This window comes from Callithrix jacchus, chromosome 20 (assembly GCF_049354715.1).
Source record: "Callithrix jacchus isolate 240 chromosome 20, calJac240_pri, whole genome shotgun sequence".
Taxonomy (NCBI): Eukaryota; Metazoa; Chordata; class Mammalia; order Primates; family Cebidae; genus Callithrix; species Callithrix jacchus.
The window spans coordinates 34,671,933-34,697,287 of record NC_133521.1 but is presented as its reverse complement, the minus strand read 5'-3'; the positions used below and the strand labels follow the sequence as shown (position 1 = coordinate 34,697,287).

The following is a 25,355-nucleotide window of genomic DNA, read 5'->3' as shown; positions in this document are numbered from 1 at the left end:
ACTTCCGCGACATTGTGAAGGGAAGTGGGTAAATGGATTTATCCATCTGAATGGCATGAGATGACTCTGTGTACCAGTCATCTCTATATAGTATTTAGCTTGTCCAGGGACCCAAAGGACATGTCCCAGGGAGTGAGGAGTTAGCCAGTTTATAGTAAGTTCTGTAGAGAGGGCAGCACCATTTTCCACATTTGGTCATTTGAGTTTTAGAGACATTAAGCAATTTGCCTGAGGTCATCCCGCCAGTGAACAGGGAAACCAGGACTTGAATCCTAGGTGCACAGCGTTAAGTCAGCAGAATATCCAGGCTGACCCCATTTGCGTGACACAGAGAGGATGACAAAAGAAGATGCTGAGGTTCCTTGGAGATTCCTGGAGACTGGCCTTAGCAAGCAGGTGATGTCAGTGAGGCGGGGGATCACTGCCTGGGCCTGGAGTCAGCTGTGCCCAGGTGTGAGTGGTGACTCAGGGACTAAAGCTCCCTGGACCTAATCTGTGGACCTGGGATAATAACGGCAACCCAACATTTATTGAGGGCTGACTGTACACATTCACTGTCTCAGTTTTCCTCATCTCTAAATTGGGAATGACAACAAGAATAGTGAGAATAATAAAAGATACGATTTATTGGGCATTTATTGCATAAAAAATTTCTGTTCTGAGAGATACACACACCTTGGTGTTCCTCATCTGTAGCCTGGGAACAATAATAATAAATCATATGAACCACTTACTCTTCACTTAATGGAGAGAAGCCTCTGATCTTAAATGAGTCACACGGCTCAGGTCCCGTTCTCTAGGGATTGGGAATAATGAATCATCACAACTGTATGTGAGAGTTGACATTCACTGAATATTTACTGCGCACCAGGTCCTCTTCTACACACATTAGATAGGACCCAACTTGACTGGTCCCTGGCAACTCTCCAGTGTCGTCTCCCCTCCCGGTCTACCTCATTCCACTCCGACGCCAGCCTCCTCCAGAAGGCTCCTCAAACACAGCAAAGTGCAGCCTCACCTCACGGCCTTGGCATCAGGCATGTCTTCTGCCAGGCACACCATTCCCCAGACGATCACAGGGCTCACTCCCTCGCTTCTCCGCTCAGATACCACTTTCTAGGTGAGGCCTTCGCTGACACCGCTGTTTAAAATCCAGGGTTTACAACAGGGCCTGGCACTCAGCAGGCAATCGGCAAATGCCTGCTTAGTCAATACATGCTCAGTCAAGGGCAGCAGCCTGGTGCCCAGCGCCTTTGGAGTGGGGTTCCCAAGGCTGGGCTCCGAAGTGGTCGACACATTTAACAGGTGAGGTGAGTACAGATGCCCTGAGGAGGCCTAAGGGCTGTGACCCAAGACCAGGACCGGCAGGGCAAAGGCCCCGAGGGGACAGTATTTGGAGTGTTTCAGAAGGGTAGAGAGGCAGCCTTGGCTAGAACCCAATAATGTGAGGTGAGCTCAGGTGGGCAGGGAGGTTCCAGAGCCAGAGCGAGTCTGCGAGTCTTGCAGAGACTGGGTTTCCAGAGAACACCAGAGACGCACAGGCCCCCAGAACCCGCATGGGTTAACACTCGCCCTCTAGCCCCTGTTGACAACACAGATGGTTTGGGAACTCGAGATGAGGCCGTGGGGCAGGTCCTGACACCCACTTACTCTATCTGAGCTCGGAAGCATTTTCCCTGCCTGGGTCCAGCACCCGGGGCTCGCTGGTGAGCGGGGTCCGGCCGAGGCCCGTCCCCGCCCCGCCCCGCCCCGCCCCGCCGAGAAGCACAGACTCCGCGGAGAACGTGAGCACGGTCGGAAATGATCAGCTTTATTTTTTGGCCCGTCTCGAGCGAAGTTCAGAACTGGGCGGGTCCTGCCAGCCTAGGGGGCCTCAGTGGCAGCCACTGGCGGCTCCGGGTCCTCCTCGTCGCGGGGGAGCTCCGGTCCGGCCTGCGGGGGGCGAGCGGGGTGAGGCTGCGAACCAGGCTCCCGAGCACCTCGCGTCCGCCCGCGCATGCGCGATGTAGCCACAGCGGGGTCCGCACCCAAGACCCCGCCCGCTCTCTCCTGACTTGGTCCCTGCCCGCCCCGCCCCCCTTCCCCGTGTTCCCTACCTCTCTCTGGCCGACCCGGACCTCGAGGGCGCTCTGGACCTGCTCCCCGAATATCTCCAGCTCCTCCCTCAGCCTGCGGAGAAGGTGCCGAGGACAGAGGAGGAAGCCACCGAGAGGCGGAAACCCGACGACACCGAGGGAGGCACAGGCCGGGGAGGGGCAGTGGAGGGCGGAGAGGTAGACCTGGGCCCGCTCCCCTCCTCCTTGCCCCTGCCCACCTCGCTCACGCCTTCCTTCCCCTCTCACCCGTCCTCCGCCGCCTTGGCGCCCTCGACATCAGACGGTGAGCGCAGCCGCCGCTCCGCCTCCCGTAGCTTGGCGCGCACCAGCCTTCCTGCGGGTGGGCGGGCGTCAGGGACAGGGACGGGACCGAGGCCGGGCACATCCTCCTCCTCCCGCGCCCACCTGGCGCGGGAAACTCACTCTCCGAGAGCAGCTGCTCCTTGCTCTTCTCCAGGTCACGGATTTCCCGGGCCAGTCGCTGCTCCAGCATCTGCGAGGACAAAGAGGAGGCCTGACGGTCTGGCTTTCCTCTAGGCTACACGTCCCGCCCCTCCCGCTTTGTGCTTCTCGCTAAGTCTTCACCTACATTAGGTCATTCATTCATTCATTCATTCAACTATTTGTTAACTCAGTGTGCAGTTTCTGCTGTGGCTGGAGACCCACCCACCTCCCCCTAACCGCTCTCCATGTTTCCAGGCACTTCTCACACTTGAACTCTTCCCACTGTCCTCATCCTCCACTCCCCAATCTGAGTTCCTCAAAGGTTTCAGGCATAATCCAGCCTCAGAGACTTTGCTTCTGCACCCAGATACCTGCACGGTTTCTTCCCTCACTTCCTTCACCACTGAGTTCAGATGTCACTTGCTTAGAGGTCTTTCTACTGACGTTTCACGATCTAGCCACTTACTTCCTTGGTTGGAGTCTGGGTATGTCTCCACTGTCCCTATCCAGCTTGGGACAACAAAGACGTGGCCCCTTTGTCCGCCACCCTTTCTCCCTGCCTCACATGCTGCCTGGTGCAGCCATTGACAGTAGCTGAATGAAGGAATGACCTGATCACGGCTTTCTCTGGGCTGCCATTTGCCACTGCAAGGTGAACATACTCTAGGTGAGCAGGGGGAAAGCAGGGTCACAATGGCTACTGCACCCGTCTAGGCAGGTGATGCTGGTTTTGGCAGTGGAGGATGGTGAGATGCAAGTTGATTTCAGATAAAAGCCAAGGGACTGAGTAGGTGGGCAAGGGGAAGCAAGGAATCAAGGACTATCCCACGGCATTGGGCCTGGGCAGGGGTAGACACTGGGCCAGTTAGTGGGACACTAAAGCCAGGGGAGGAGTGACTTTGGCTGGAGGCAATAATAGCTCACATGGAATTCCCAGAGGTCCTTGTGCTGGCCCATCAGATCCTCCAGCTCTCCGTTGACATCCAACCTGGAGACCGACACCCGGGAATGAAAGAATGAACACATGCTAGGCCTTACACCCTGAAGGGAGCTCCTCATGCACAGGCCTTCAGGTCCTGTCCATGCTTCCTCTGCTGGGAGCTCCTTTATGGGTTTTATCCTTGAAGTTTTGGTTCCTGTATCATCTCTTCCAACAAACTCTCCCTGATGCAAGCCCTGCCCCCACTTTCTATACAGTGGCTTGCCAGGCCCCAAGCTTGGGAGTTATCCCAGATTCCTCTGTTTGGGACTCTGAAATCTGAAAGGTATGGACAAAAATTTGTTCAATGCACTCTTGCAACATGTGCTTCCTGGGAAGGGAAAGACAACCCCTCAGTCATATTCACTGAATGACCCATCATTCACTCCAGCAGGAGTGGGAGTTGGGATATCTGCTCACAACATTCACCTTTCAGTTTTCTCCTGCTGAATGAGAACCTTCATGGGCTTCTGTTGAGAACATCACCCTGTCCATCCTGTTCCCGTGGAATGAACCCTGGCTTCCCAAGAAAGCTTTGTGAAGGGTGTAGTAGTTTGGCACCACAGATTCTAACATCCTGGCTTGAAGCCTGATCTGCTACTTCACTGTGACCCTGAGCAAGTTACTTAACCTCTCTGGGTCTCTGTTTCCTCATATGTAAAATAGTGGCAGTGATGGGAGGGTGACATTAGCCTTTAACTCCTATAATTGTCATTGTGAGGATTAGGTACATACATGCTCATCAGACAGTGTGAGTAGTGTGGTTAGGTATACACACATTAGCTAACATCAGGTTTCCCCATGCAATTAAAGTCATGGTGCACCAGGATGTGAGACCTCTGGTAACAGGAATGTGCTAAGTAAAGGTTCAGAGGATGAAGAGATGGATGAATACATGGTTGGATGGACAGTTGATTGGATGTGTGAGTTGCTGGCTGGAGAGACGATAGCTGATTAGAAAAATGATGAGTAGAGGAATAGGAGCTGGAGAGAAATAAAGGATTGCTAGAAGAAAGGATTGATGTCTGGATGGATGGTTGAGTGAAGAAATGAATGGCTATGGGAAGAACAGAGAGGATGAATGCATGATTGGATGGATGGAAGATTATTAGGTGGAAGGCTGGAGATAAAAAGGTCATCTGGATGGATGTTAGGGTTGGGTAGTTGGATAGATGGATGAGTGGATGGATGAATGAGTGAGTAGGTGAATGGCTAGACGGGTGGTAGGTGAATGGGTGGTAAATGGATGACTGAGGCCTAAAATAAGCAGACAAATAAGAACATAGGTACTGAAGGAGCTGGACAGCCAGCAGAGAAAGACAGACTAACACCAGTGGATGGAATATATTTGATGAAGAAATTAGTAATGGATAATTAAATGAGTAAATTAATCTTAACATGACTATTTAATATCAGAGATAACCAAGGAAGTCTTTTGTCTGGCTGCTCTATTTTATAGAAAGGGAAAATGAGTCATGTCCAAGATTCATTTCCATAGCTCTTGCTCCCTCCTTTTTCAGCTGGGAAATGAGGTGGGGAAGAGCTGAGGCAGGGCCTCTTACCTCTGAGCCTCACTTTCCTTCTCTTGGCAGTGCAGCTGGAGGATCCTCAGTGCCTCTGTGGGGAAGGAATCAGGGAGACCCTTTGAAAGCTCTTGGGGACTCAGGGTTGGCTAGAGGTAATGGCCCCACATCATGTCAGGCATTGGAGGGCACTGTGAAGACTTGGGTGTTTACTCCAAGTAAGGTAGCAACTCAGGGAGAGATCTGTGCAGAGAGGGAAGCTTCCCCCTGACTTAGGGTTCAGTGAGATTCCTCTGGCTGCTCTGAGGAGTATGGACTTTTGTGCGGTAGATGAGTAGAATAAGGAAGACACAGCAACTGGTAAATACCTTGCTTTTTGCTCAAGACCTCCTCTAGGTGCACTTTCTCTCCATTTACTAGAAAACACAATGACACTTTCAGCCTCCGTGCCCCCCCCCATCCCCATCTCCACTGCAACTTCATGTAAGGGGAAAGTCACATAGAAGGTGTAGTACAGCCCCAGGAGACATGAGTTATCTTCTTGCCTCCCTTGGAACCATCTCCCACAAGGACCAGCTTCAACCCCACAGGCCCACATTCCTTGTAAGTGCTGAAGGAGTGAAGATACTGAAGAATGTACAAGGTTTACACTGAGAAAGATGATGTACACACACCATGTCAGGTGGACATAAAGGCTCTTAAGAAACAAATCAGGCAGGGGAGTGAGAATGACCAAGAGAGGGCGGGATTCTATTCTTAGATGAGACCATCTAGGCAGGCCTGTCAGGGTGAAGTCTGAGCAGAGAGCTGAAAGATGATATGAGACAGTGAGAGGCAATACAGACTGTGTAGCCTAAGAGCACTGTAGCCATCTGCAGCGTTCATGAGTCCCTCTTTGGCCCCACTTACAGGAGTCTAATTCCCTATGCAGGGCCTCCTGGAGAGTGCGGGTGTCTCTCAGTTCCTCACTGGATTTCTTTTGTGCTAGACCAAAGAAGGGAAGAAGACTGTGTGAGTGTAGTCTCTAGCCTTGCTGTTCACCCGCAAATATGACATTGCATATTCATCTGCAAACAGCCCTAGAGGGGCCTAGGTTTTATAGATGAGGAGGTCGATTCATTACAAATCCAGGCCTTCCTGCTGGCCCCGCTGGCCAGTCTAGGTCCCCAAGTTTACCTTGCTGAAGCTCATTAATCCGGTTAACCAGGTCCTCTATCTGTGGCTCCAGGCTTCCCTCTGAAGAAAGAAAGGAAGAAATATTGACCCAGAGGAGACTGGCGTCTGACTGTCCAAGGCAGATGGAGAAGCACTGTGTCTGCGCCTATCAATTAATAGGCATATACTGAGCGCCTGCTGTGTGCTGAGCTCTGTTAGAGCCCCTTGAAGGGCTTACATTCTGGGTTGGAGAGATGGACATTGAGCAAACATAAATAAATCAATTGAGATGGAAGTAACTGCTGTGAGGAGAAATAAAGCGAGGCAAAGTGCTGAAGAGCGAAAGGGTAAAAGGCATGTCTGGAGATACGGAAAGAGGAGAGGGAAGCAGGCCCTGCAGCCTGTGGGGGTAAAGAGTGTGGAGGGGGGACCCATTCCAGGCAGAGAACAACGAAGAAGGAACAAGTGCAAATTCCCTGCACCAGGAGCTACTGAGGCACATGTCCAAAGTAAAAGTGAGGGGCTGGTGTGGCTCAAGTCTAGTGAGCAAGTAGAGAATAGCAGAAGGTGAGGTGGGGTAAGTGGGAAGTTCTATGACTCAGGGCATCTTGGGCCATCGTGGAAGCCTTCAGATGTAATGCTGAGTGTGGTGTCAGCCAAGTGAGACATCGCATCTGCCCCGCTCTGTCAAAAGCCAGGCAGGAAGGGTCAGTCTGGACTCTGGCACTGGCCTCATCTGAGAAATGAGGAAACAATGCTTTTACACTGATGGTAGCAGTTCACAAGTTTCCCCGTGACAGGGTGATCACTGTCCCTTTAGGGAGTCACCTCTAACTTCTCATAATCCCTGTCTCAGTGCTCTGTATGGAGAAGACTTCCTTCTCATTCCTCTCTGGCTTCAAGGTTGGCAACACAGAACTGGGGCAAAAAGCTGCCCTACCCTTGCCAGTATCACTGCCAAACCCTCAGACACTCTGAGGTTAATAAACTCAGACCATGGATTTTCCAAGGTCACCAACTCCAGCTTCTGTTATTTCCAAGAGAGTGGGTAATCTCCACGGTTCTGATTATGACTGACAGAAATCTCTGGGTGGGGGTCTTTGTTTTACTGGAAATGATCAGGTTGGGTCACATATTTCTGGCCCTGCAATTTCTCCCTGATTTTACCCTAGTCAGCAGTCCCATGCACTTATACTGCAGGCAGCCACAGAGTGGGAAAAGGGGAGGCTGCTGCTTTTTTTTGGAAGAGACTGATGTTATACTATTTTAAGATGAGAATGGGCTGGGGGTCTAACCTCAAACCTGGCCAGCACTGCCTCAGGTCTGATGTAGGTACTGGGTGCACACTGGCTCCCTGATCTCCCACAAAAAGCAAAGCAAGGTGCAAAACCAACTGCACTGCCATTTGTATGTAGAAAGGGAGGACAAAAATATATACCCATGAATACATTTTTTAAAAATCTCTGGAAAGATACTTAAGAATTGAAAAATAATAACCTACTTGCCTGCGAGTCAAGGAAATGGATGACTCGTATGTGGGGGGAGGGAAGTGGGGTGGGGGGCAGCTGATTTTTCCATTCCTTTAAACTTCAATTTTGAACTGTGGGGCTGTATTCTTGGTTCAAAGAATTAAGAGGGAGAAAGTGCAATGGGATAATTTCCCAAGGTTGTGAGTTGAGGGCGCTGAATTTGAACCATGTCTTTCTGACTTGAAACCCCAGGCTGAGGCTCAAAAACAAAGAGATACATGACCTTTCTGCAGCTTTATCACCATTGCCAGCAAGTCTTCATTCCTCAAAGACTTGGCTTGCCCTGTAGAAACGAAAACCAAAAATTACAGGACCCGATGAGAGTGAGAGGGGACAGTCCCAGTGGGCTCTGCAGACACCCGTGGGCGGGGCTAAGGATGGGATGAGGGACAGGTTTCTATCCACAGCAGGGCCCCTGTCTCTTGCACTTGAGGTTTATGGTGTGTGCTAGATAAATCAGGACCCCTAAGTGTCAGCTTCTCCCAGAGAGGTTAAAAGACACCACCACAAACATCCCCTTAATGACGACACTCAGGGGCGAGACTTTGCTGCTGCTTCAGTTTAAGACCCTTATAAAGTTCTAACTAGAGCAATAGGGCAGGAATATTTCCTACAAATTTCTTTGAAATAATTATAGCCCATAATTTATAAATTCTTAATGAACTGATAGATCGAGGTAACAGTTATTAATGGCTGCTAACATCAAAAGAAAGACAACTAGATATTATGAGCCTCTTTTTTTTTAACCTTGCCACTCCGGACCAAAGGATTATTTTTGGAGATAGATTATCAGTCTGTCGCCCAGGCTGGAGTGCAGTGGCACAATCTCGGCTCACTGCAACCTTTACCTCCCAGGTTCAAGTAATTCCCCTGCCTCAGACTCCCAAGTAGCTGAGATTATAGGTGTGCACCACCAAGCCTAGCCAACTTTTGTATCTTGAGTAGAGACGGGTTTTCACCATGTTGGACCTCGTGATCCGCCTGCCTTAGCTGCCCAAGTTGCTGGGATTACAGGCGTGAACCACTGCATCTGGCCAGGATTTTTGTTTTTACTTTTAATATAGAGAGTTTATTTCAGCTAAATTTGAGGACTGCAGCTCAGGATGCACTTACAAGCTGCCTTGGGGAGTGATCCCTATGAGCCTCTAGAGGAAAGAACACAACATGGCGGATGCAGGATTTTTGCCCCCAAATCCCCACAAAAAACAAAAAAGCCTGATGGAGTCTCATCAGGTTTCCACATCTAAATACTAATTTGGAGGAAATACTAAGGGCAGGAAAACACATTAAATCGCCCCCCTGGGGATGTGCTCAGCATCATGTGGACTGTGAGAAACTCCACAGGAAAACCTGGTTTCTTCAACAAATAAGTTGTAAAGAAGAAAATGAGGGAGAGGGAAAATCCTATAGATTAAAAAAGACTTGAGGCTTTTATCAATCAATTAAATGAACAGACATTATTTGAATCCTGATTCACCACACTTTTCACCATATATACTTCTGTGTATATATGTGTGTGTGTGTGTGTGTGTGTGTGTGTATTTCTATGTATATTTTAACATGAGCCTGTGTTACTTTTAACATGCAAACAAGAAAAATCACAGGAAAATATTAACATTAAATAAAAATCCGAAAGTCTTGAAATCAATGGTAAAGGTCAAATCTCAGTGACCCACTCGTCTCTAAGGAAAACTGAACAGAGAAGACAAAAGGCACCTCACAAACACAATAGCCAAAAAGTTAATGAAGAAATGCTTACCCACAGTAGTATACAGTAAAAATTCCCTCTCCCTCAGACTAAGTTCTCCAATTGTCCTCCTCAGAGGCCACTAACATTATAAGCTATGTGTAGGTACCTGGAGATGATTCAATTTATATACAAACATACATCCCATATTTTCTTTGTAAGTGGTAACATGTTGTACATAATGCATCCCATCTTGTAATTTTCATTTGATAATGTATGCTGGTGATCTTTTTATTCTTTTTAGGGGCTGCATGGCATTCTCCTGTGTGGATATACCATAATTTCAGAGCAAAATCCTATTGATGCGTATTTAAACTGTTTACCTTACTTTGCTGTTACAATGAATGTCACAATGATCATTTGTGTTCTCAGGCTGCCATAATAAAGTACCACAAACTGGGTCTTCCCTCTGTGTCTGTGTCTTCACATGCCAGTCTCATGTGTCCATACTTCCCTCTACTTACAAGGACACCAGCCATTGGATTATGGCCCTCCCTAATCCAGTATGACCTCATCTTAACTAATTGCATCTGCAAACACTCTTCTCCCAAATAAGGTCACATTTCTGAAGTTCTGGTGAACACGAATTTTGGAGGGACACAATTCAACCTAGTACACCAACCTTGTACATTCTTCTTTGTGTTTGCATTAGAGTGTATCTACTGTATACTCATAGAGTACTACCTAGAGGCTACCTGATGGATCAAATGATATGTATGTTATTAAATCTGGCTGATAGGAAATTGCCTTTCACCTGTCTCAGGCCCACAAATCATACTCTTACCAGGCAAGTATGTTTTTAAACTTCATTTTTTTTTTTTTGCCAACTCAACCAGCAAAAACAGTATTTCATTTCAAACTTTCTGATAAATAAATACCAAAACCTTACTCACCTCCTCTTGATCATAAATTCCACTCCTAGAAATGTATCTTAAGGAAATTAAGGATGGTGGGTAAGATGTTCATTGTTTCACTGCTTATAATTTTAAAATATGGAAGTAACTTGAAGATACCTTAGGAGATCAATTAAAGCGTGTTTGTAGGATGAAATTCTTTGCAGCCATTAAAAGTCATGTTGTAAACCAGGGTTTTTTTTTATTTGTTTGTGAGACAGAGTCTCGCTCTGTTGCCCAGGCTGGATGGAGTGCAGTAGTACAATTTTGGCTCACTGCAGCCTCTGCCTCCTAGGTTCAAGCAATTCTTCTGTCTCAGCCTCCCCAGTAGCTGGGACTACAGTCACCTGCCACCATGCCTGGGTACTTAGTATTTTTAGTAGAGACAGGGTTCCACCATATTGGCCAGACTGGTCTCAAATTCCTGACCTTGTGATCCACCCGCCTCTGCCTCGCAGAGTGCTGGAATTACAGGCATGGGCCACTGTACCCAGCTGTAAATCAGGGTTTTTATACCTGAGCTTATTAAAAATTTTTTGAAATATTTGGTGGTATGCTCACCTTTGTATCTTTTTGTTTGGTCTGAAATTTTTTATAAATTAGTATGTATTATTTTAATTTTTAAATTACACAATAAATACATGTAGAATAACTTACATAATAAACAAATGTAGAAGAATAAAACTAAAACGTAGAAGTCTCCCCTCACCAGCAGCCGCTTCTCCAAGTCACTCCCCTTCCCGGAAGTAACTACGGCCAGCAGTTTGCTGACAACACTTGTCTTTTAGTTAAATACATTTCACGTATTGCTTTAATTTTTACTTACTCAAGTAAAATTCTAAGAAAATTCAAACAACAAAGAAATATGTGAAGTTAAAAATGATTTTTTTCTTCTCTCCTTAATCTTAGATCTCACTGCTTCGCCAGATACAATCACCTTGAACAAATTGGTATGTCCCCTCCTGAGATTTTTTAATTTAAAAAATATTCTGAATATTTTGGAAATGAAACAAAGTAAAACTACTTTAACAGCAACAAGGGGAAGTGTTTGTGTTTTATTTTTAGTACTCTGAGAGCTTTCAAATGCACATGAGAATAGCGAGGATATTATGATTAACTCTGATAACGCTCATTGCCCAGATTTGACAATCAATAATATTCGCCCTATTTGTTTCAACTGTTATTCCCCGCGTTGAATTATTTTTAAGCAAGCCCCAGGCTTCTTGACATTTTATTCCCAGATACTTCCTTACGAGTCGTAACTACTTAAGGACATTTTCTTAGGTGACCCCAATCCTATAATCACAATTGACAAGATTACTACTCATCACGTAGTATCACCCAATACCCAGGCTACGTATGAATTTCCTGATTGTCTCCATGTCTTTTATACAGCTGCCATTTGCAAGCATTTCTGCTAAAGTTCCATCCGTGTTATACCTCTCCTGCTTTCTAGTGCTTGTCATGAAATAAGGCCAAGAGTGGGTAATAAGTAAATATTTCAAATAATTCAACTAACATTTTGACACACAAAGTCCATTACAAAAGAAAACAGCCAGGACAGTAAGAGCAGCCTTTTAAACATTTTATTTTGAAATAATTTCAGATATACACAAAAGTTGTAAAAATAGGCCACGGTGCTCCCATTTTGCCCTTATATCACATTCCCCACTTGTGAGTGATTCCGAACATTAAATTGCAGACATCTTGGCCCATTACTCCTTACTATTCCACTGTTTCCTACATACAAAGGGAATATACCAGGTAACCACAGTACAACCACCAAAACATGGATGTGAATACTTATCCAATATGAATATAGGATCCTTAGTTGCCATTCAAAATTTTCCCACTTCTCCTTTATATTTTAAAATTATATACTACTACTTACATTTTTCTAAAAGAAAAATAGAATAGAAAATCACAAAAATGCCTCTACCTCTGCACTACTCCTCAAATCCAAGTCCCTTGTCCAGAGTTATCACTTAGGCTTTTACCCTTCAGAGACTTTTTCTGTGCAACATACACAGGGCTATACCCTCCTCCATTGTTTTAATCCCAGCTGGCTTTTCCTAATAAACACAGGATTTCTTTTGGAGCTCCCTGTGTGTCCATAATAATCCTTCAACTTAAACTTTAATTTTAGGCCGGGCGCGGTGGCTCACGCCTGTAATCCCAGCACTTTGGGAGGCCAAAGCAGGTGGATCATGAGGTCAAGAAATCGAGACCATCCTGGTCAACATGGTGAAACCCCCGTCTCTACTAAAAACACAAAAAATTAGCTGGGCATGGTGGCGCATGCCTGTAATCCCAGCTACTCAGGAGGCTGAGGCAGGAGAATTGCCTGAACCCAGGAGGCGGAGGTTGCGGTGAGCCGAGATCGTGCCATTGCACTCCAGCCTGGGTAACAAGAGTGAAACTCCGTCTCAAAAGAAAAACAAGAAAAATTTAATTTTAATACATTTAAATTAGAATTTATTTTTTTCTGCCTCTTACAAATAACCCACCACAGATACATTCCACAGCGTGCACACGTATACCTAGATTTAGTCATTTCTGTGACTGTTCCTTGTGTTGTGCCTCCATCAACATGCCAATCGCCATTCCTGGTCCATACACGGACATATTCTCCTATGACTACATAGCAAGGTGACTGCGGAAGTGGAAGAGCATTTTAGATGCTAAAAATACTCTGCCAAACTGCCTCTAGCAAAGCCTTTGAGTTAGTTCTCTTCCCTGAAGCAGGAAAAGACCTGTTTCTCTACAGAGTTGTCAATACCAGATACTCTTCTTTCCTTCAGAAAGCTAAGTTGATGGGCTGGAAATGGGAACTTGATGATACATCTTTTAATTTTTTCCTTTGCTGGTAAAGTTAATCATTAACTTTAATTTTGAGGAATTTGAAAGGCTGATACTAAAATCGTTTTTTCTTTTAAATTGTAGTGGCAGCTGTATTACACCGTTAACAAATGAGATCCATTTGCATCCGTCTTATTTCTGTCTGTCCTTTGATGAATGCTGGCACTCAGTATGTGGCTCTAATCTAAAACAGCTCTCTGTGTTGAAGTTACTTCATTAGTCACGCATTAAAAAATTATTGAGCACCCACTACACACTAAGCAGACGCTGTTTTGGGCACGAGAGGTAAACAGTCTCTTTTCTTATGGAGCTTACATCCTAGGTCAGGCAATAAACAATAATCATTACTTTGATGTCAAGTGGGCAGGTCTGGCAGGATGCAGTCTAATGTGCTTATTAATATAGTGGTTTAAAGAGGGTGCAGAAAGGGGAGTTCGAGACTGATAAAAGTGGGGCAAAAAGGTGACAACGGTTATAGCATAGTGATGGGTACTCTGGTACACTTTGAATGTTTCTAACAACAACAACAAAATACTAGTGGCATAGAAATACATTACTGCCTTGGGAGATTTTCGTTTATTTTCTTTTTTTGCTCACTCTATCACCCACAGTGGAGTGCAGGGGCACAATCAGTTCACTGCAACCTTCGCCTCCCAGGTTCAAGCAATTATCCTGCCTCAGCCTCCCAAGTAGCTGAGACTACAGGCACCTGCCACCACACCCAGCTAGTTTTTGTATTTTTAGTAGAGATGGGGTTTCGCCATGTAGGCCAGGGTGGTCTCAAACTCCTGATCTCAGGTGTGACCCACCCACCTCCACCTCCCAAAGTGTTGGGATTACAGACGTGGGTCACCAAGCCCGGCCACGGGAGATTTTTTTCTTTCTTTTGGCCGGAATACAATTTCCAATAGTGTCTAGGCCGACACTTCTCCACCCTCCTTTACCTGTCATTCAAGTCAATACCCTGGAGAAAAGAGGCTGTGGGGAGGCCGTGTTCTATTCAGAGGTTTAAAAGTTCAGCAAAGTGATATGGGATAGGCGTGAAACGGCGACACTGGGAATCACTGTTAATAAGGGTGGCTGCAGCAGGGTGATTTTTATGAGAACATCCGCTCCACTTTTGTTTCTAGACTGGCACAGTGACCTATGTATTATTTATTTTAAACAATATATTCACTAGAATTGACAAAAGTTAATCTCGGCGATAAGAATAAGAATATGCCTGTTAATTTATCTCCACTCTGCTGAACCGTTAACACGTTTTTTTCCTTCGATAACAAAAGGCTTAATTTTATTAAAAAAAAAAAAAACTATTAGATTACCATCATTTCATTATTGTAATGAGATGAACCCTCCCTCCTTTCTGCCCTGGTCAGAGAGAAAGGAGTGCAACCCACTTGCCCTCACTACCTTCAGCCTCCTCCGCGGCTTCCGGCGCCTCCACATTCAGCGGTTGCAGCTTCCCCGCCATTCTCTAACGAAGGGCCTGAGCGCGAGCCCTGCTTGATGATTGGCTAGAAAAGAAACCACGTGAGGGTGGAAGGCTTTCCAGCGCGCCGGTGTGCAGGTTGCGCTTGCGCTAGCGGTTGACCCAGGAGTTGGCTCTGGGCAGGCGCGCAACGCAGTGTCCCGGATTGACCGCACGCATGCCACAACCTTGAGGCTGTGAATGCCAACTTTGACAAACAAGGGCAGAACTAGGGTGGTGGCCAGTGGGGAGTGAGGGGAGTGAGGGGAGTGTGCGCACATACAAAACCCTAGGGAGGTCTCTCGCGCTTTAGGCTGCTTGTCTTGTGCAGGCTGTCAAACTCGGGACAGACGTGCTGTGCGGTGGTACACAGAGTTCCAGTCTGTTTTTGTTTACAAATCTTCATTAAAGAGTTCATGAGAGAGGGCAGTTATCTCTGTTTCACAGATGAGTAAAATGAGGCTTAGAAGCTAAGTACATCTCCTACCTAAAAATGCTGGATTCAGCCAGTGTGCAATCAGGGTTCCACAGGTGGAGACCGGAGACCACCTTCTCATTAATGTTAGCAGCAGCCAGCATTGAGGGGGGTCATTTTTGGTAGGGTGAAGATGAAAAGAAGTATAAGAAGGGCAAAGGAATATCCCTGTGGGTCTTACTTTTAGACCTTTTATATACAGTTTTTTTTTCTTTAAAATACCCCTAGGCCAGTTCCAAGCACAGTCTGGCCCTGAATTTCCAATTCCAGCACCCCTGTGGGCCACCCTAGAGACCTTGGCCAGCCGTGGACACTCATGGCTGAGATTCAACTGAGACTGACCCCTGAAGCAAGTTTGCAGGGGACAGTCCGTGACAGAGGCCACAGAATCATCCAAGTGGAGGAGGTGAGACAGAGGGAAGGGAGAGGGAGGCCTAAGGATTTTCCCAGATGGGGAGGTGCATGACTGGGTGAGGAAAGCAGCCTGCTCGCCTGGCTGCTGCCACCATCTCTCTCACTGGCAGGCCCTCAGATCTCGCCCCATTGCCTAGGGAGACAATGACTGCCCACAGACACACTCCCACCCACATTTCCAGGGTGGAGACAGAAGGTAAAAAACAGGTGGTTGCTCCCAGCACTGCCTGGTCTGGGAGCTCCATCTCTCAGAGTCCAGTGAACAAGCCATTATGGGCAGCTTGGTCCGTAGAGGCGGCTGGTGGTGTGGAGTACTTGGGTGGGTAACGAATGAAGAGCCGGTCCTCCTCTTTCTTCACCCAGCGCAGCAGTTTGGTCACTACCAAGATTGCACCTGCCTTGGTCACCAGAGGGCTGAGACAGGTATAGAGCTCAAATTTGGAGGTCACCTGGGGGTTTGGGAGGAGACACAGTCAGATGGGCCAGCAGTGGCCATGGAGAATCCTGTCTATCCCAACGCAGCTGCACATCTGCCTCCTGCAGCCTGGAAGGTGTACCTGGAAGCACCTTCTACCTGGTGCTGCCTAGATACTGGGCTAAGGTAGGTAAGCTGATATTGTTGTGAAATTCACGAGTCAAGGGTCAGCTGGACCTAGTGGCTTCAACTGGGTGATGCTGGTTGTGTGTGGGGGTATCCTCTAGACCTCAGTTTGCTCATCTGGGGACTGGGGAAAGCAGTAATGTTTAATATTCTGCCTGTAACCTATTGTGTACAAGGTCCTGCTCTAAGCTCATACAGCTATGTTTTCATCATCTACAACCAGGGAATAATATAAAGAGGAACTCAATTTAAGCCTCATACCAACTGGAGAGACCTGACCCCACAAGGTCACTAGCATCTTTCCTGTGCCCCCTCCCACAGCTCTCCCCTTTACTCCTTCTGTTCCAGCCACTCTACTTTTCCTCGCTGCTCCTCAAACAGCTAGGCTCAGTCCCACCTCACAGCATATGCAGTCCTTTCCCTCTGCCAGGTGTATTCTTCCTCCTAATATCCATATAGCTCAATACCGCCCCACTCCACTCGGATGCCATCTCCTCAGGGAGGCCTACCCTGTTCACTGGGTTTAAAATTCTGGTTCTAACATATCTTGTTTGTTTGTTTGTTTGTTTTGAGATGGGAGTCTCGCTCTGTTGCCCTAGCTGGAGTGAAGCGGCACGGTTGTGGCTCACTGCAATCTCTGCCTGCTGGGTTCAAGTGATTCTCCTGCCTCAGCCTCCTGAGTAGCTGGGATTACAGGCGTGTGCCACCACACCCAGCTACTTTTTTGCAGAGACAGGGTTTCAGCATGTTGGCCATGCTAGTCTTGAACTCGTGACCTCATGATCTGCCTGCCTTGGCCTCCCAAAGTGCTGGAATTATAGGCGTGAGCCACTATGCCTGGCCCGTATCTTGGTTTGTAAATTCCAATCTCTACTGAAACGTACAATGGCTCCATGGAAAAGTAGCTGAGTTGAGGACCACAATAGCGAAAGTCAAGTAAGATGTACTCACTTAGTGAAGGAGACGTGTCATAGAGACACAGGGAACAGCCTGGCTAAATCAGAGGAAATCTGAACACCAAAATAAATGCTAGAAAAGGATTTTACCTCACTGAATTAAAGAAAAATTTATGAGATAATATTGATAAAAATTAAAAATTCAACAAATAGAAGAAAGGAAAAGTTATGGCACCCCCGACCCCTGCTTTTTGTTTTTTAGATAGTCTTACTCTGTCACCCAGGCTGGAGTGCAGTGGCATAATCTTGGCTCACTGCAACATCCATCTCCCAGGTTCAAGCGATTATCCTGCCTCAGCCTCCTGAGTAGCTGGGATTGGAGGGATCCACCATAATGCCCAGCTAATTTTTGTACGTTTAGTAGAGATGGTATTTCACCATGTTGACCAAGCTGGTCTGGAACTCTGGACCTCAAGTGCTCAGCCCACCTCGGCCTCCCAAAGTGCTGGGATTACAGGCGTGAGCCACCACACCCAGCCCCAAGTTATTCTTTATAGTAAAATCCCAACCAATAAATATAGAAAGAATGATGGAGTTAGAAAAACCACCATCTGGCTAGGCAGCACTTTAGGAGGCCATGGCAGGCAGATTACTTGAGGCCAGGAGTTCGAAACCAGCCTGGCCAACATGGCAAAACCCCATCTCTACTACAAATCTCTAGCCTCAGCCTCCCAGCATGCACCTGTAATCCTAGCTACTTGGGAGGCTGAGGTTAGAGAATCCCTTGAACCTGGGAGATGGAGGTTGCAGGGAGCCAAGATTGCACCACTACACTCCAGCTTGGGCTACACAGGAAGACACCATCTAGCAAATCAGTGGGTAAAAGTATGATGTAAAGCATGACAATGACATAATCACCACAGATATTCACTGATTACAAAACAGGAAAATACCAACTCTATAATGGAGAAATGTGGTAGACACAACTTTAAGTAATCAAAGTTGACATCATCAACAATGCGACAGATGACAATCATGTGCCTCCTGATACGATGCAGGGAAGGGAACAGCGCTGCTTCTGTGGTATGCTTGCACAAAATGCATGAACTCAGTTTACTCATGATATGACATTAGAAAAAACTACATTGAGGGACTTTCTGCAAGCTAACTGGCTGGCCCTCCATAAAAGTGCCAAGGGTCATGAGAGACAGAAAAGAGTGAGAAACTGTTCCAGAATACACAAGACTCGGAGACCCAATAAATAAATCCAACGGGATCCTGGACTGGATTCTGGACCAGTCAAAGGACATGAGTGGGACAACTGGTGACATCTGAATGAACTCCGTGGATTAGATATTACCGCACCAATGTTAATTTCCTAAATTCGATAAGCTACTGTGGTTATACGAGATGTTGACCTTTGGAGGAACTAGGTCACGGGTCTCTTTCTAGTAACTATAATGTTTTTGTAACTTCTAAGTCTAAAATTATTTGAAAATGAAAGCTAAAACATTTTAAAAATAAAATCCTTAGCCTATGACAATGCCTAATACACAAGAGTCAAGCAGTAAGTTAACAAATATGCACTACATGGGAGGGCCTAGGGGAAGGTGCCATTTCTGATGAGGTTCCCTTCACTGGCCTCCTGCAGTAGCTGACCTTTAACAAACCCATAGGAAGTGAGGGCTGAAGCCCAGAGGAGACCCAAGGGAAGGATCTTCCAGGTAGAGGGCACAGCATGGGACCAAGCCTGTAGTGTTTGAGGAATGCTGGAGACCCACTGAGTCATAATGAGCTGGTGACGAATAGGGTATCTCCAGACACATGGGTTGGGCTACTGGGGAATTGGCAGGAACAGCAATGGATGTTAAAGGGACCTCTGGAAAGTCAAAGACACTCTCCTGGTTGCTAATGGCAGAAAAGCACATAGGAGAGTGAGGCTAACATGAGGTTAGAGACACGGTGATTAGCTGTCAGGGGCCTCCTAGATGCATGTGTAAAGGCAGGGACAGTGTTGCAGGCAAGACACAGCCCAGGCAGAGGCCTGGTGTGTTTGCTGGATGTGCTATGGCTGGAAGGGATACAGTATAGGGAAGGGAGGCCTGAAGTGGGGAATCAATTCACTCAGAGTCCTGCCCAACTCACCCAAGCCAGCAGCGTCTCCTTCTCAGCCACATGGTAAATGAGGCGCAGGGGTCGGGAGGTGCTGTGAAGGCGAGCATGCAAGCGGTGATACAGGTCTGACAGCCGCTGCCGCTCCTCCTCTCTGCTGTAGGGGGCCTCTAGCTCGGGGCTGCCATGTTGGAGAGAGGGGGAGGGCAAGGTTACTCCAGCGCATTCTTGACTGGCCCATGTCCTTCCTCAATCTAAAGATTTCAATCAAGTTAGGGAGCTGAGCCTCTCCCATGAGAACTGAGGATTCTCAGGGGTTACAGGCTGAGCTTCCTTCATCAAACTGGGGGGATTCCCTGACTACTAGGGCCCTGCCCTCCACCAGAATAGGGGGATTCCTTTAGGTCTGTGGTTGAGGCTCCATCATCCCTGAGACACTGAACTTCCTGGTTAGACAGGCCTTCCCACCAGCCAATTGCCTTAGGGTCAGGGCTTACCTGGTAAACTGGGGCAGTTGACGGTGGTGGTCAGGGATGTCCAGCGGCTTATACAGGAAGTGACGGAGGCCCGGCGCGCCCACAGCCTGCACGCTGTAGGCAGGAGCACTGGCTGATGAGGTGTTAGAGAAGCTGGCAGCCTCCCCAAGGGCACGCATGGCACCAAGGGCATGCATCCCGTCTTCGACCAGGCGCCGGCAGGCGGCCATGGCATGGAAGGCTTCGCGCTGGGTGCCAAGCAGCAGCAGGCAGACAGGCATAGCATCCAGACGGGCCACGTAGGCGTAGAAAAAACCATCAGGGTTGAAGCGGGGCAGGCACACTGGTGCCCAAGCCTCACCTGCCGCAAAGGCTGGTGCACCCACCCAGTCGAGCAGCAGCTGCAGGTCCGCTGGGTCCAGCCGGCACTCAGCCAGCACATTCCGCTCCTGGGCTGCTGTTATCAGTCGGCCGCCTACTGCCAGCACTGACAGCGCCAAGCCAGGTGCTGTGCAACGTCGGAGGAGCGCACCCAGTGCGTCCCGCAGTGGGCGGGCAAGGGGCACGCAGCGCACAGCGCCCAGGAGCAGGGCTCCTGGGTCCTGCTCCACACTATCCAGAAGTCGGTCCAGTGTGCGCTCTGAGCCAGCCAGCAGGCGGCGGAGGTCATAGTTCTGCTTGTGTGCGAAGATGCGGGCAACACTTGCACGTGTCAGTGTGCTCACGATCTGTGCGTGCACAGCTAGCAGCTCTCCCCGCAGTTGGGCGGCTGACTGAGGAGTCCGTGACATGGCCACGAGCAACAGTGGGCCCTGCTGTAGGAACACCAGCTTGTGGTCCTCTGGGGAAGGAAGGGGTGAGAAGGGGGGTAGAGCTGGATCAGGAATGACCAGAGGGAGACAGTGGGGCTCTTCTGCCCTCTCCTACCGTACATACAGTGGGCCTAAGTCCACACGATCACTCTGTGGGCACCTGGACTGGGGTAAAGACAAGCTGGAGGAATCTGGACATTTGCAGAGACGTAATGGGACGGACAAAGGAACAGGTAGGTTAGATACACAGCACAGAACAGGGGAAGGCGGGCAGAGATAGTGCAAGGCTACCACAGAGCCAGAAAGATACCTCAGCCACACAGCCCCCACAGTCATACTCTCAGGCAATACAGAATATCCAGCTAGTCACTTAGATCCCAGCAAGTCAATCATTCAGAAACCAGCAGGCCAGACAGATAAAACCCCACCTCCCATGACTGACAGACAGAGCCCTGGCTGACCATCCACACACATGGACCCAACCCTGGCTGGTTGGATAGTGCCTCAGGCAGACAGACCTACCCATGCCAGCCATATTCCTAGTCACTGTCCCCCATTCTGCCTCCCACCTGTTTGCTCACCAGCGTAGATGGCACGAATGGCATCTCCTGCACTCTGCACGAAGGACACGAGGGCAGTCATCACACCCATAGTAGCCGACAGTGCCTCCACACTACCGTACCGAGAGTAGATGGGCTTGCCAGCCTCACTCAGCACAAACACATGCTTCCGCTGGCTGCGCCAGTCCTCATCACTGGGGTCCCCACCATGGCCTCCAGAGCCATTCTCAGGGCTACGTGTGGGACTGTTCTCAGGGGCTACAGGACTCCAGAGCTGAGAGGTGCTTGATGGGGCCTCTGACTGGGGTGGTGGTGATGGGCTGGGTGGCTGGTCCTTGTCCTTGGATCCTGAAAGGTAGCCCGTGGTGGGTCATCTGCATGTGAACCCGTAACTAATTCCACATCCCCAAGGACCCACCAAATATCTACTAGTCCCTACATGACCCCTGCATGCTGACACAGACCTTCAAGTGTCTCCTCTGCCCCTCGATCAGTGCCAGCCCTAGGACCCTGAAATGATCTCCACTAACACTTAGGTTCTATGATCTCCCTAAAACACTAATAAACCAATACATTTTCATTGTTAATACATTTTCATTGTTATTCCACTGGACCTGCTATGTCCCTAGAGACCAATTACTTCTCTTTCGATAACTGTCATTCTCAAGTCTTCAAGGCACCCCATTGACTCTGGATGACCATTATTCATCTTCAGTGATTCCCCCATTAAGTCCTCTGACCCCTATTTATTCTCCTGATAATCTGCTCACCCAATGGCCACCATTAACATCTATTAATATCTTAAGTGTCTGAATGCCCCTACCCCTCAACTACCTTATCAGTGATGCCTACTGATACCTGATGACCCCTACTGTCTCTCCTGGTCATCCATTTATATTCTTGTTAATGTCCACTACTTCTCCCAATGTCTATCGTTAATATGCATGAACACCCAGATCTTTAGGACTCCCCCACCCCACTACTCAATCCCCCTGTGGTTCACAAACACCCCAAAGACCCCACATTAAAAATCATTAACACCTGGATTTTCAATGACCCTCCATGACTGCCCTGATCCACAATTTCTTCTACTGCATGTCCACCACCCTCTACCCCCAACTATGACCATCATTAACACCCAGGACTTCAGTGACCTTCACTCACTCCCCCGACCACCTTCAATTTCATTAATATCCACCCTGCTCCCTACAATAACCATCCTAATATCCACTAACACACAAGACTTTAATGACTTTCACTGCCCCTCCCCATGACCATCATTAACATTCACTAAAATCCACAACTTCAATGGCCTGGCCTGACATGTCCATTCATTCCCATTGATATCCATTCATCCCCCAATGACAGCCATTATTATCCATTTGCAACTAATTTTCCCATAAAGTCCCAATAATTGCATACTCTCTCATTGACATTCGCTGACACTCCCATGTCCCCAAATATCACTTAATAACCGCTCTTGCCTGCTAATAATTCCCAAGTCCTCAACCTCCCCACCCACATTTATTCTCAGTGGGGTCGACTGATCCTTCCCAATGACTGCATTTACATCCACTAATTCCTGAGTGATCAATGGTACAGACTTCTCAGTGACTTCCATTAAATCCCAAATGAACACCTTTACATATCCACTAATATTTGGTTACTTAAAGACTTGCCCAACAGCCTACCACTGACTTCAAGGATGTAAATACTCTGAATGCCCATGGAACTCCACTGATTCCCCTTCGCACTTCAAGGACCTAATAAATAACACCCTACTCCTCAAAAACACCAACTTCTAACAGTCCTCCTTGGACTCTATTGACTTTCTTCAGCGTTTCTTTGACCTAAATACTCTAAATTCCCAGAGACTCTTTGGCCCCAACAGCCCCACTTTTGATTCCTCAGTAACCTAAACTCACACCAAATCCCCAGTAAACATCCGTTGACACCCAATGACTTCCTTAGTGATTTAAACTACACTGTATGTCCACAGTGACCTTCTCCTGACCCGGCTATGGTTTAAGCCACTTCTCTTGAGTTCCAAAAGACCACTGGTTACCTACTGACCCTCCCCCCGTCCAACAATGACAACCCCTAGGGATTCCTTTTAAGACCCCAGTAAGTAGAGTAATACCTGTTTCCTCCAGGCCCTCCTCTTTGAGATCCGGTGGGACAGGGTGAACTCCTTCACCTTCCCTAGTTTCCTCACTGGGGAACTGCGTGTCCTCCAAGTCCTCCGTGCCCCCGGGGGCCGGGGCAGCAGTGTCTCCTCCGGCCTCCATCTGCACATCCCTGAAGGGGAGGGGAATCGAGAGTAACGGGCAGTGAAAGAAACTTCTGAAAATCCTTTACAGAGTTAGGCCCCTTGGACACACTCCTACTGCTGGTTTCCCTACGGATTTTAATAGGATGAGACATTCAAAAACATGCCCAAATATTTGCCCCCTCCAACACTTCCCGAAAAGAGGAGACTCTACTGGGCCTCGGGAAGTAAAGATATACAAACACCTGCTCTAACCCCGAATCTCAACTGGCCGGATACCATTACTTCCCCGTAGTGGCTGTAGCATCACACTTCCGGGTGCGTCCAGGGAGGTGCCACACTTCCGGGTGCGACGCATCCCAGAAGACACTTCCGGTTGAGGAGCTTTATTGGCTCCCCGCGGCGTCCCTCTCCCGCCGCCTACGGGTGTCCCCTCACAGTTGAGATGGCGCGGGCCACTTCCGGATCTACGTCAGGTCTGCTCGGGAGCTTAATGAGACGTCTTTGCACTCCTTTCAAAGGATCAGACTACGGCTGCTAACCGAAGCTAGCAAGACCCACTTCGCTTACCAGTGGTGTTGGCGTGAGGGGGGCGCGACTCGCTCTAGCCAATCCCGTGGAAGAGAAGGCGAGACCGCCTTCTTTCTGGGCCAATTGAAAGAAGCTGCCCCATCTCCCGGCTGTCTCCTCCCACTTCTAAACCTCAACCAACACTGTGCATCGTATTGCGTTTGCACCCGCCCATCCCTTAATTGACGTCTCCCTCGACCCAATCCAAGGCGCGAGCATATTCCTAGTTTCACAAGAGGACGTCGCCAGCCCAAGTTCGGATGGATACCTGTGCAGAACTCACAGACGGGCTCTCGCAGAACTGAGGCAACTCCACCCTCTCTTATCCCTTAACCCGGCCAAGAAAGTCAAAGGAGGGGAGGGGCGCAAATGCTTGCCGGGCAGTCGCCACTTCCAGTCGGCAAGCTGCGCAAAGTCTGGTCAGCTATAAGATTCGGATGCTAAAGTAAGAGGCAGGTCTCGCAGGAGGAAGCATTTGTTGGCCTCCGTGCTCATCCAGAGGGCTCCGCGGCCTTTGGAAAAAGAAGCGCGAGCCACGGACAACCTCGTGGCGCCTGGTTAGGGGGTTGCGAAGGCAAAGCTCAGGCTGGAGGATTTGTCCAGACCCGCAAAAAGTCCTGCTGATATCACTTGCGTAGGCAGCGTCTGCGGACGGAACCGTGCAGAGGAAAGCCCAGGCCCACTGGAGGCGCCCGTGTGGCCGCGGCTGAGACACCGCTGAGTTCTGATTGGCGGAGGACAAGGCCGCGCCGATCCCTGCGCGCCGTCATTGGCTAGCGCGACGGCCCCTCGCAGCTGGCGCCCGCACCCTAGAAGGTCTACACTACCCTGGAAAGTAGAGCTTGGCGTCTGGGTCGGATATTCTTACTCGGGTGGCGCCAGCAGCCGCAACCTGCAAGCTGCGAGGGGTTTAGGAGGCCGCGGTCAGGAAAGCGGTCCTAGCTGACAATTTTAGCCTGAGGGCGAACGGGGGCATAGACGCGCCTGGTCTAGTCTGCCCGTCTCCTTTGCTCTGGGGGTCTCAGACTCTGCCTCTCCCAGCGACTTTCCGAGCCTGTCCCGGGGTGTCCGCCTGCGCCCCTGTCTTCTGTATTTGTGTCTATGAATGTGTAAGTGAACACCGTCACACATCCACCTGCTCTCTCCTTATCTCCCTACCTCCGCCTCTTTCTCTAGGTCTTGGTCACTCCGTCGTTCTTTAGCTTTCTCTCCGGCGTTTCACTGACTTCCCACCCTCTTCCCCGGCAAAACAACGACGGCCCTGGGGGCCCTCGAGGGCCTGTCGGATCCCGCAGCTCAGTCCCCTGCAGCCAGGAAAGAGCTCGGCCAGCCCAGGGTAGGGGCGGGCACTCACCTGGACTAGGACCCGCCCAACGCCCCCGGTCCACCGGGCGAACGAGTCGTCACTTCCTGTGATCTGATCTTTGGGAAAAGGCCTGGGGGCCCTCCCACGGGCGACTGTGGGAACCCAGGGTTC

General features: G+C 48.8%; 2 protein-coding genes across 19 annotated transcripts; both read right to left on the bottom strand.

Annotated features, from left to right (window-relative positions):
• Positions 1-971: 971 nt before the first annotated feature.
• Positions 972-14,704, bottom strand: SYCE1L (synaptonemal complex central element protein 1 like). Of its 2 annotated transcripts, none has more exons than XM_078358391.1 (11): positions 14,636-14,704; positions 7,950-8,009; positions 6,219-6,278; positions 5,952-6,026; positions 5,411-5,458; positions 5,082-5,136; positions 3,465-3,528; positions 2,520-2,589; positions 2,343-2,430; positions 2,097-2,169; positions 972-1,141 (listed from the first exon to the last, which is right to left on the bottom strand). In XM_078358391.1, exons 1-11 carry the CDS (start codon positions 14,694-14,696, stop codon positions 1,103-1,105), a joined length of 693 nt encoding a protein of 230 aa, XP_078214517.1. In that variant the 5' UTR covers positions 14,697-14,704; the 3' UTR covers positions 972-1,102. The 2 variants fall into 2 exon arrangements, with proteins under 2 accessions (XP_078214517.1, XP_003735392.4); XM_003735344.6 differs by lacking the exon at positions 972-1,141 and adding an exon at positions 1,790-1,932.
• Positions 11,939-25,280, bottom strand: MON1B (MON1 vesicular trafficking associated B). Of its 17 annotated transcripts, none has more exons than XM_078358389.1 (6): positions 25,233-25,280; positions 23,180-23,337; positions 21,049-21,387; positions 19,689-20,508; positions 19,225-19,372; positions 11,939-16,031 (listed from the first exon to the last, which is right to left on the bottom strand). In XM_078358389.1, exons 2-6 carry the CDS (start codon positions 23,325-23,327, stop codon positions 15,831-15,833), a joined length of 1,656 nt encoding a protein of 551 aa, XP_078214515.1. In that variant the 5' UTR covers positions 23,328-23,337; positions 25,233-25,280; the 3' UTR covers positions 11,939-15,830. The 17 variants fall into 17 exon arrangements, with proteins under 17 accessions (XP_078214515.1, XP_078214516.1, XP_078214513.1 ...); XM_078358390.1 differs by having other exon boundaries at positions 21,061-21,387; XM_078358387.1 differs by having other exon boundaries at positions 23,879-25,234.
• Positions 25,281-25,355: the final 75 nt, after the last annotated feature.

Excerpts from the sequence above, each read along its gene's own strand:
- SYCE1L (XM_003735344.6), bottom strand. The coding sequence starts at position 14,696 with ATGGCGGGGAAGCTGCAACCGCTGAATGTGGAGGCGCCGGAAGCCGCG. Across the intron at positions 8,010-14,635 it reads AGCCGCGGAGGAGGCTGAAG|GGCAAGCCAAGTCTTTGAGG; the intron begins GTAGTGAGGGCA and ends TCGTTTCTACAG. Across the intron at positions 5,459-5,951 it reads GCATAGGGAATTAGACTCCT|TAAATGGAGAGAAAGTGCAC; the intron begins GTAAGTGGGGCC and ends TGTGTTTTCTAG.
- MON1B (XM_078358389.1), bottom strand. The coding sequence starts at position 23,327 with ATGGAGGCCGGAGGAGACACTGCTGCCCCGGCCCCCGGGGGCACGGAG. Across the intron at positions 21,388-23,179 it reads GGAGGGCCTGGAGGAAACAG|GATCCAAGGACAAGGACCAG; the intron begins GTATTACTCTAC and ends GCTACCTTTCAG. Across the intron at positions 19,373-19,688 it reads CAACTGCCCCAGTTTACCAG|CCCCGAGCTAGAGGCCCCCT; the intron begins GTAAGCCCTGAC and ends CCAACATGGCAG.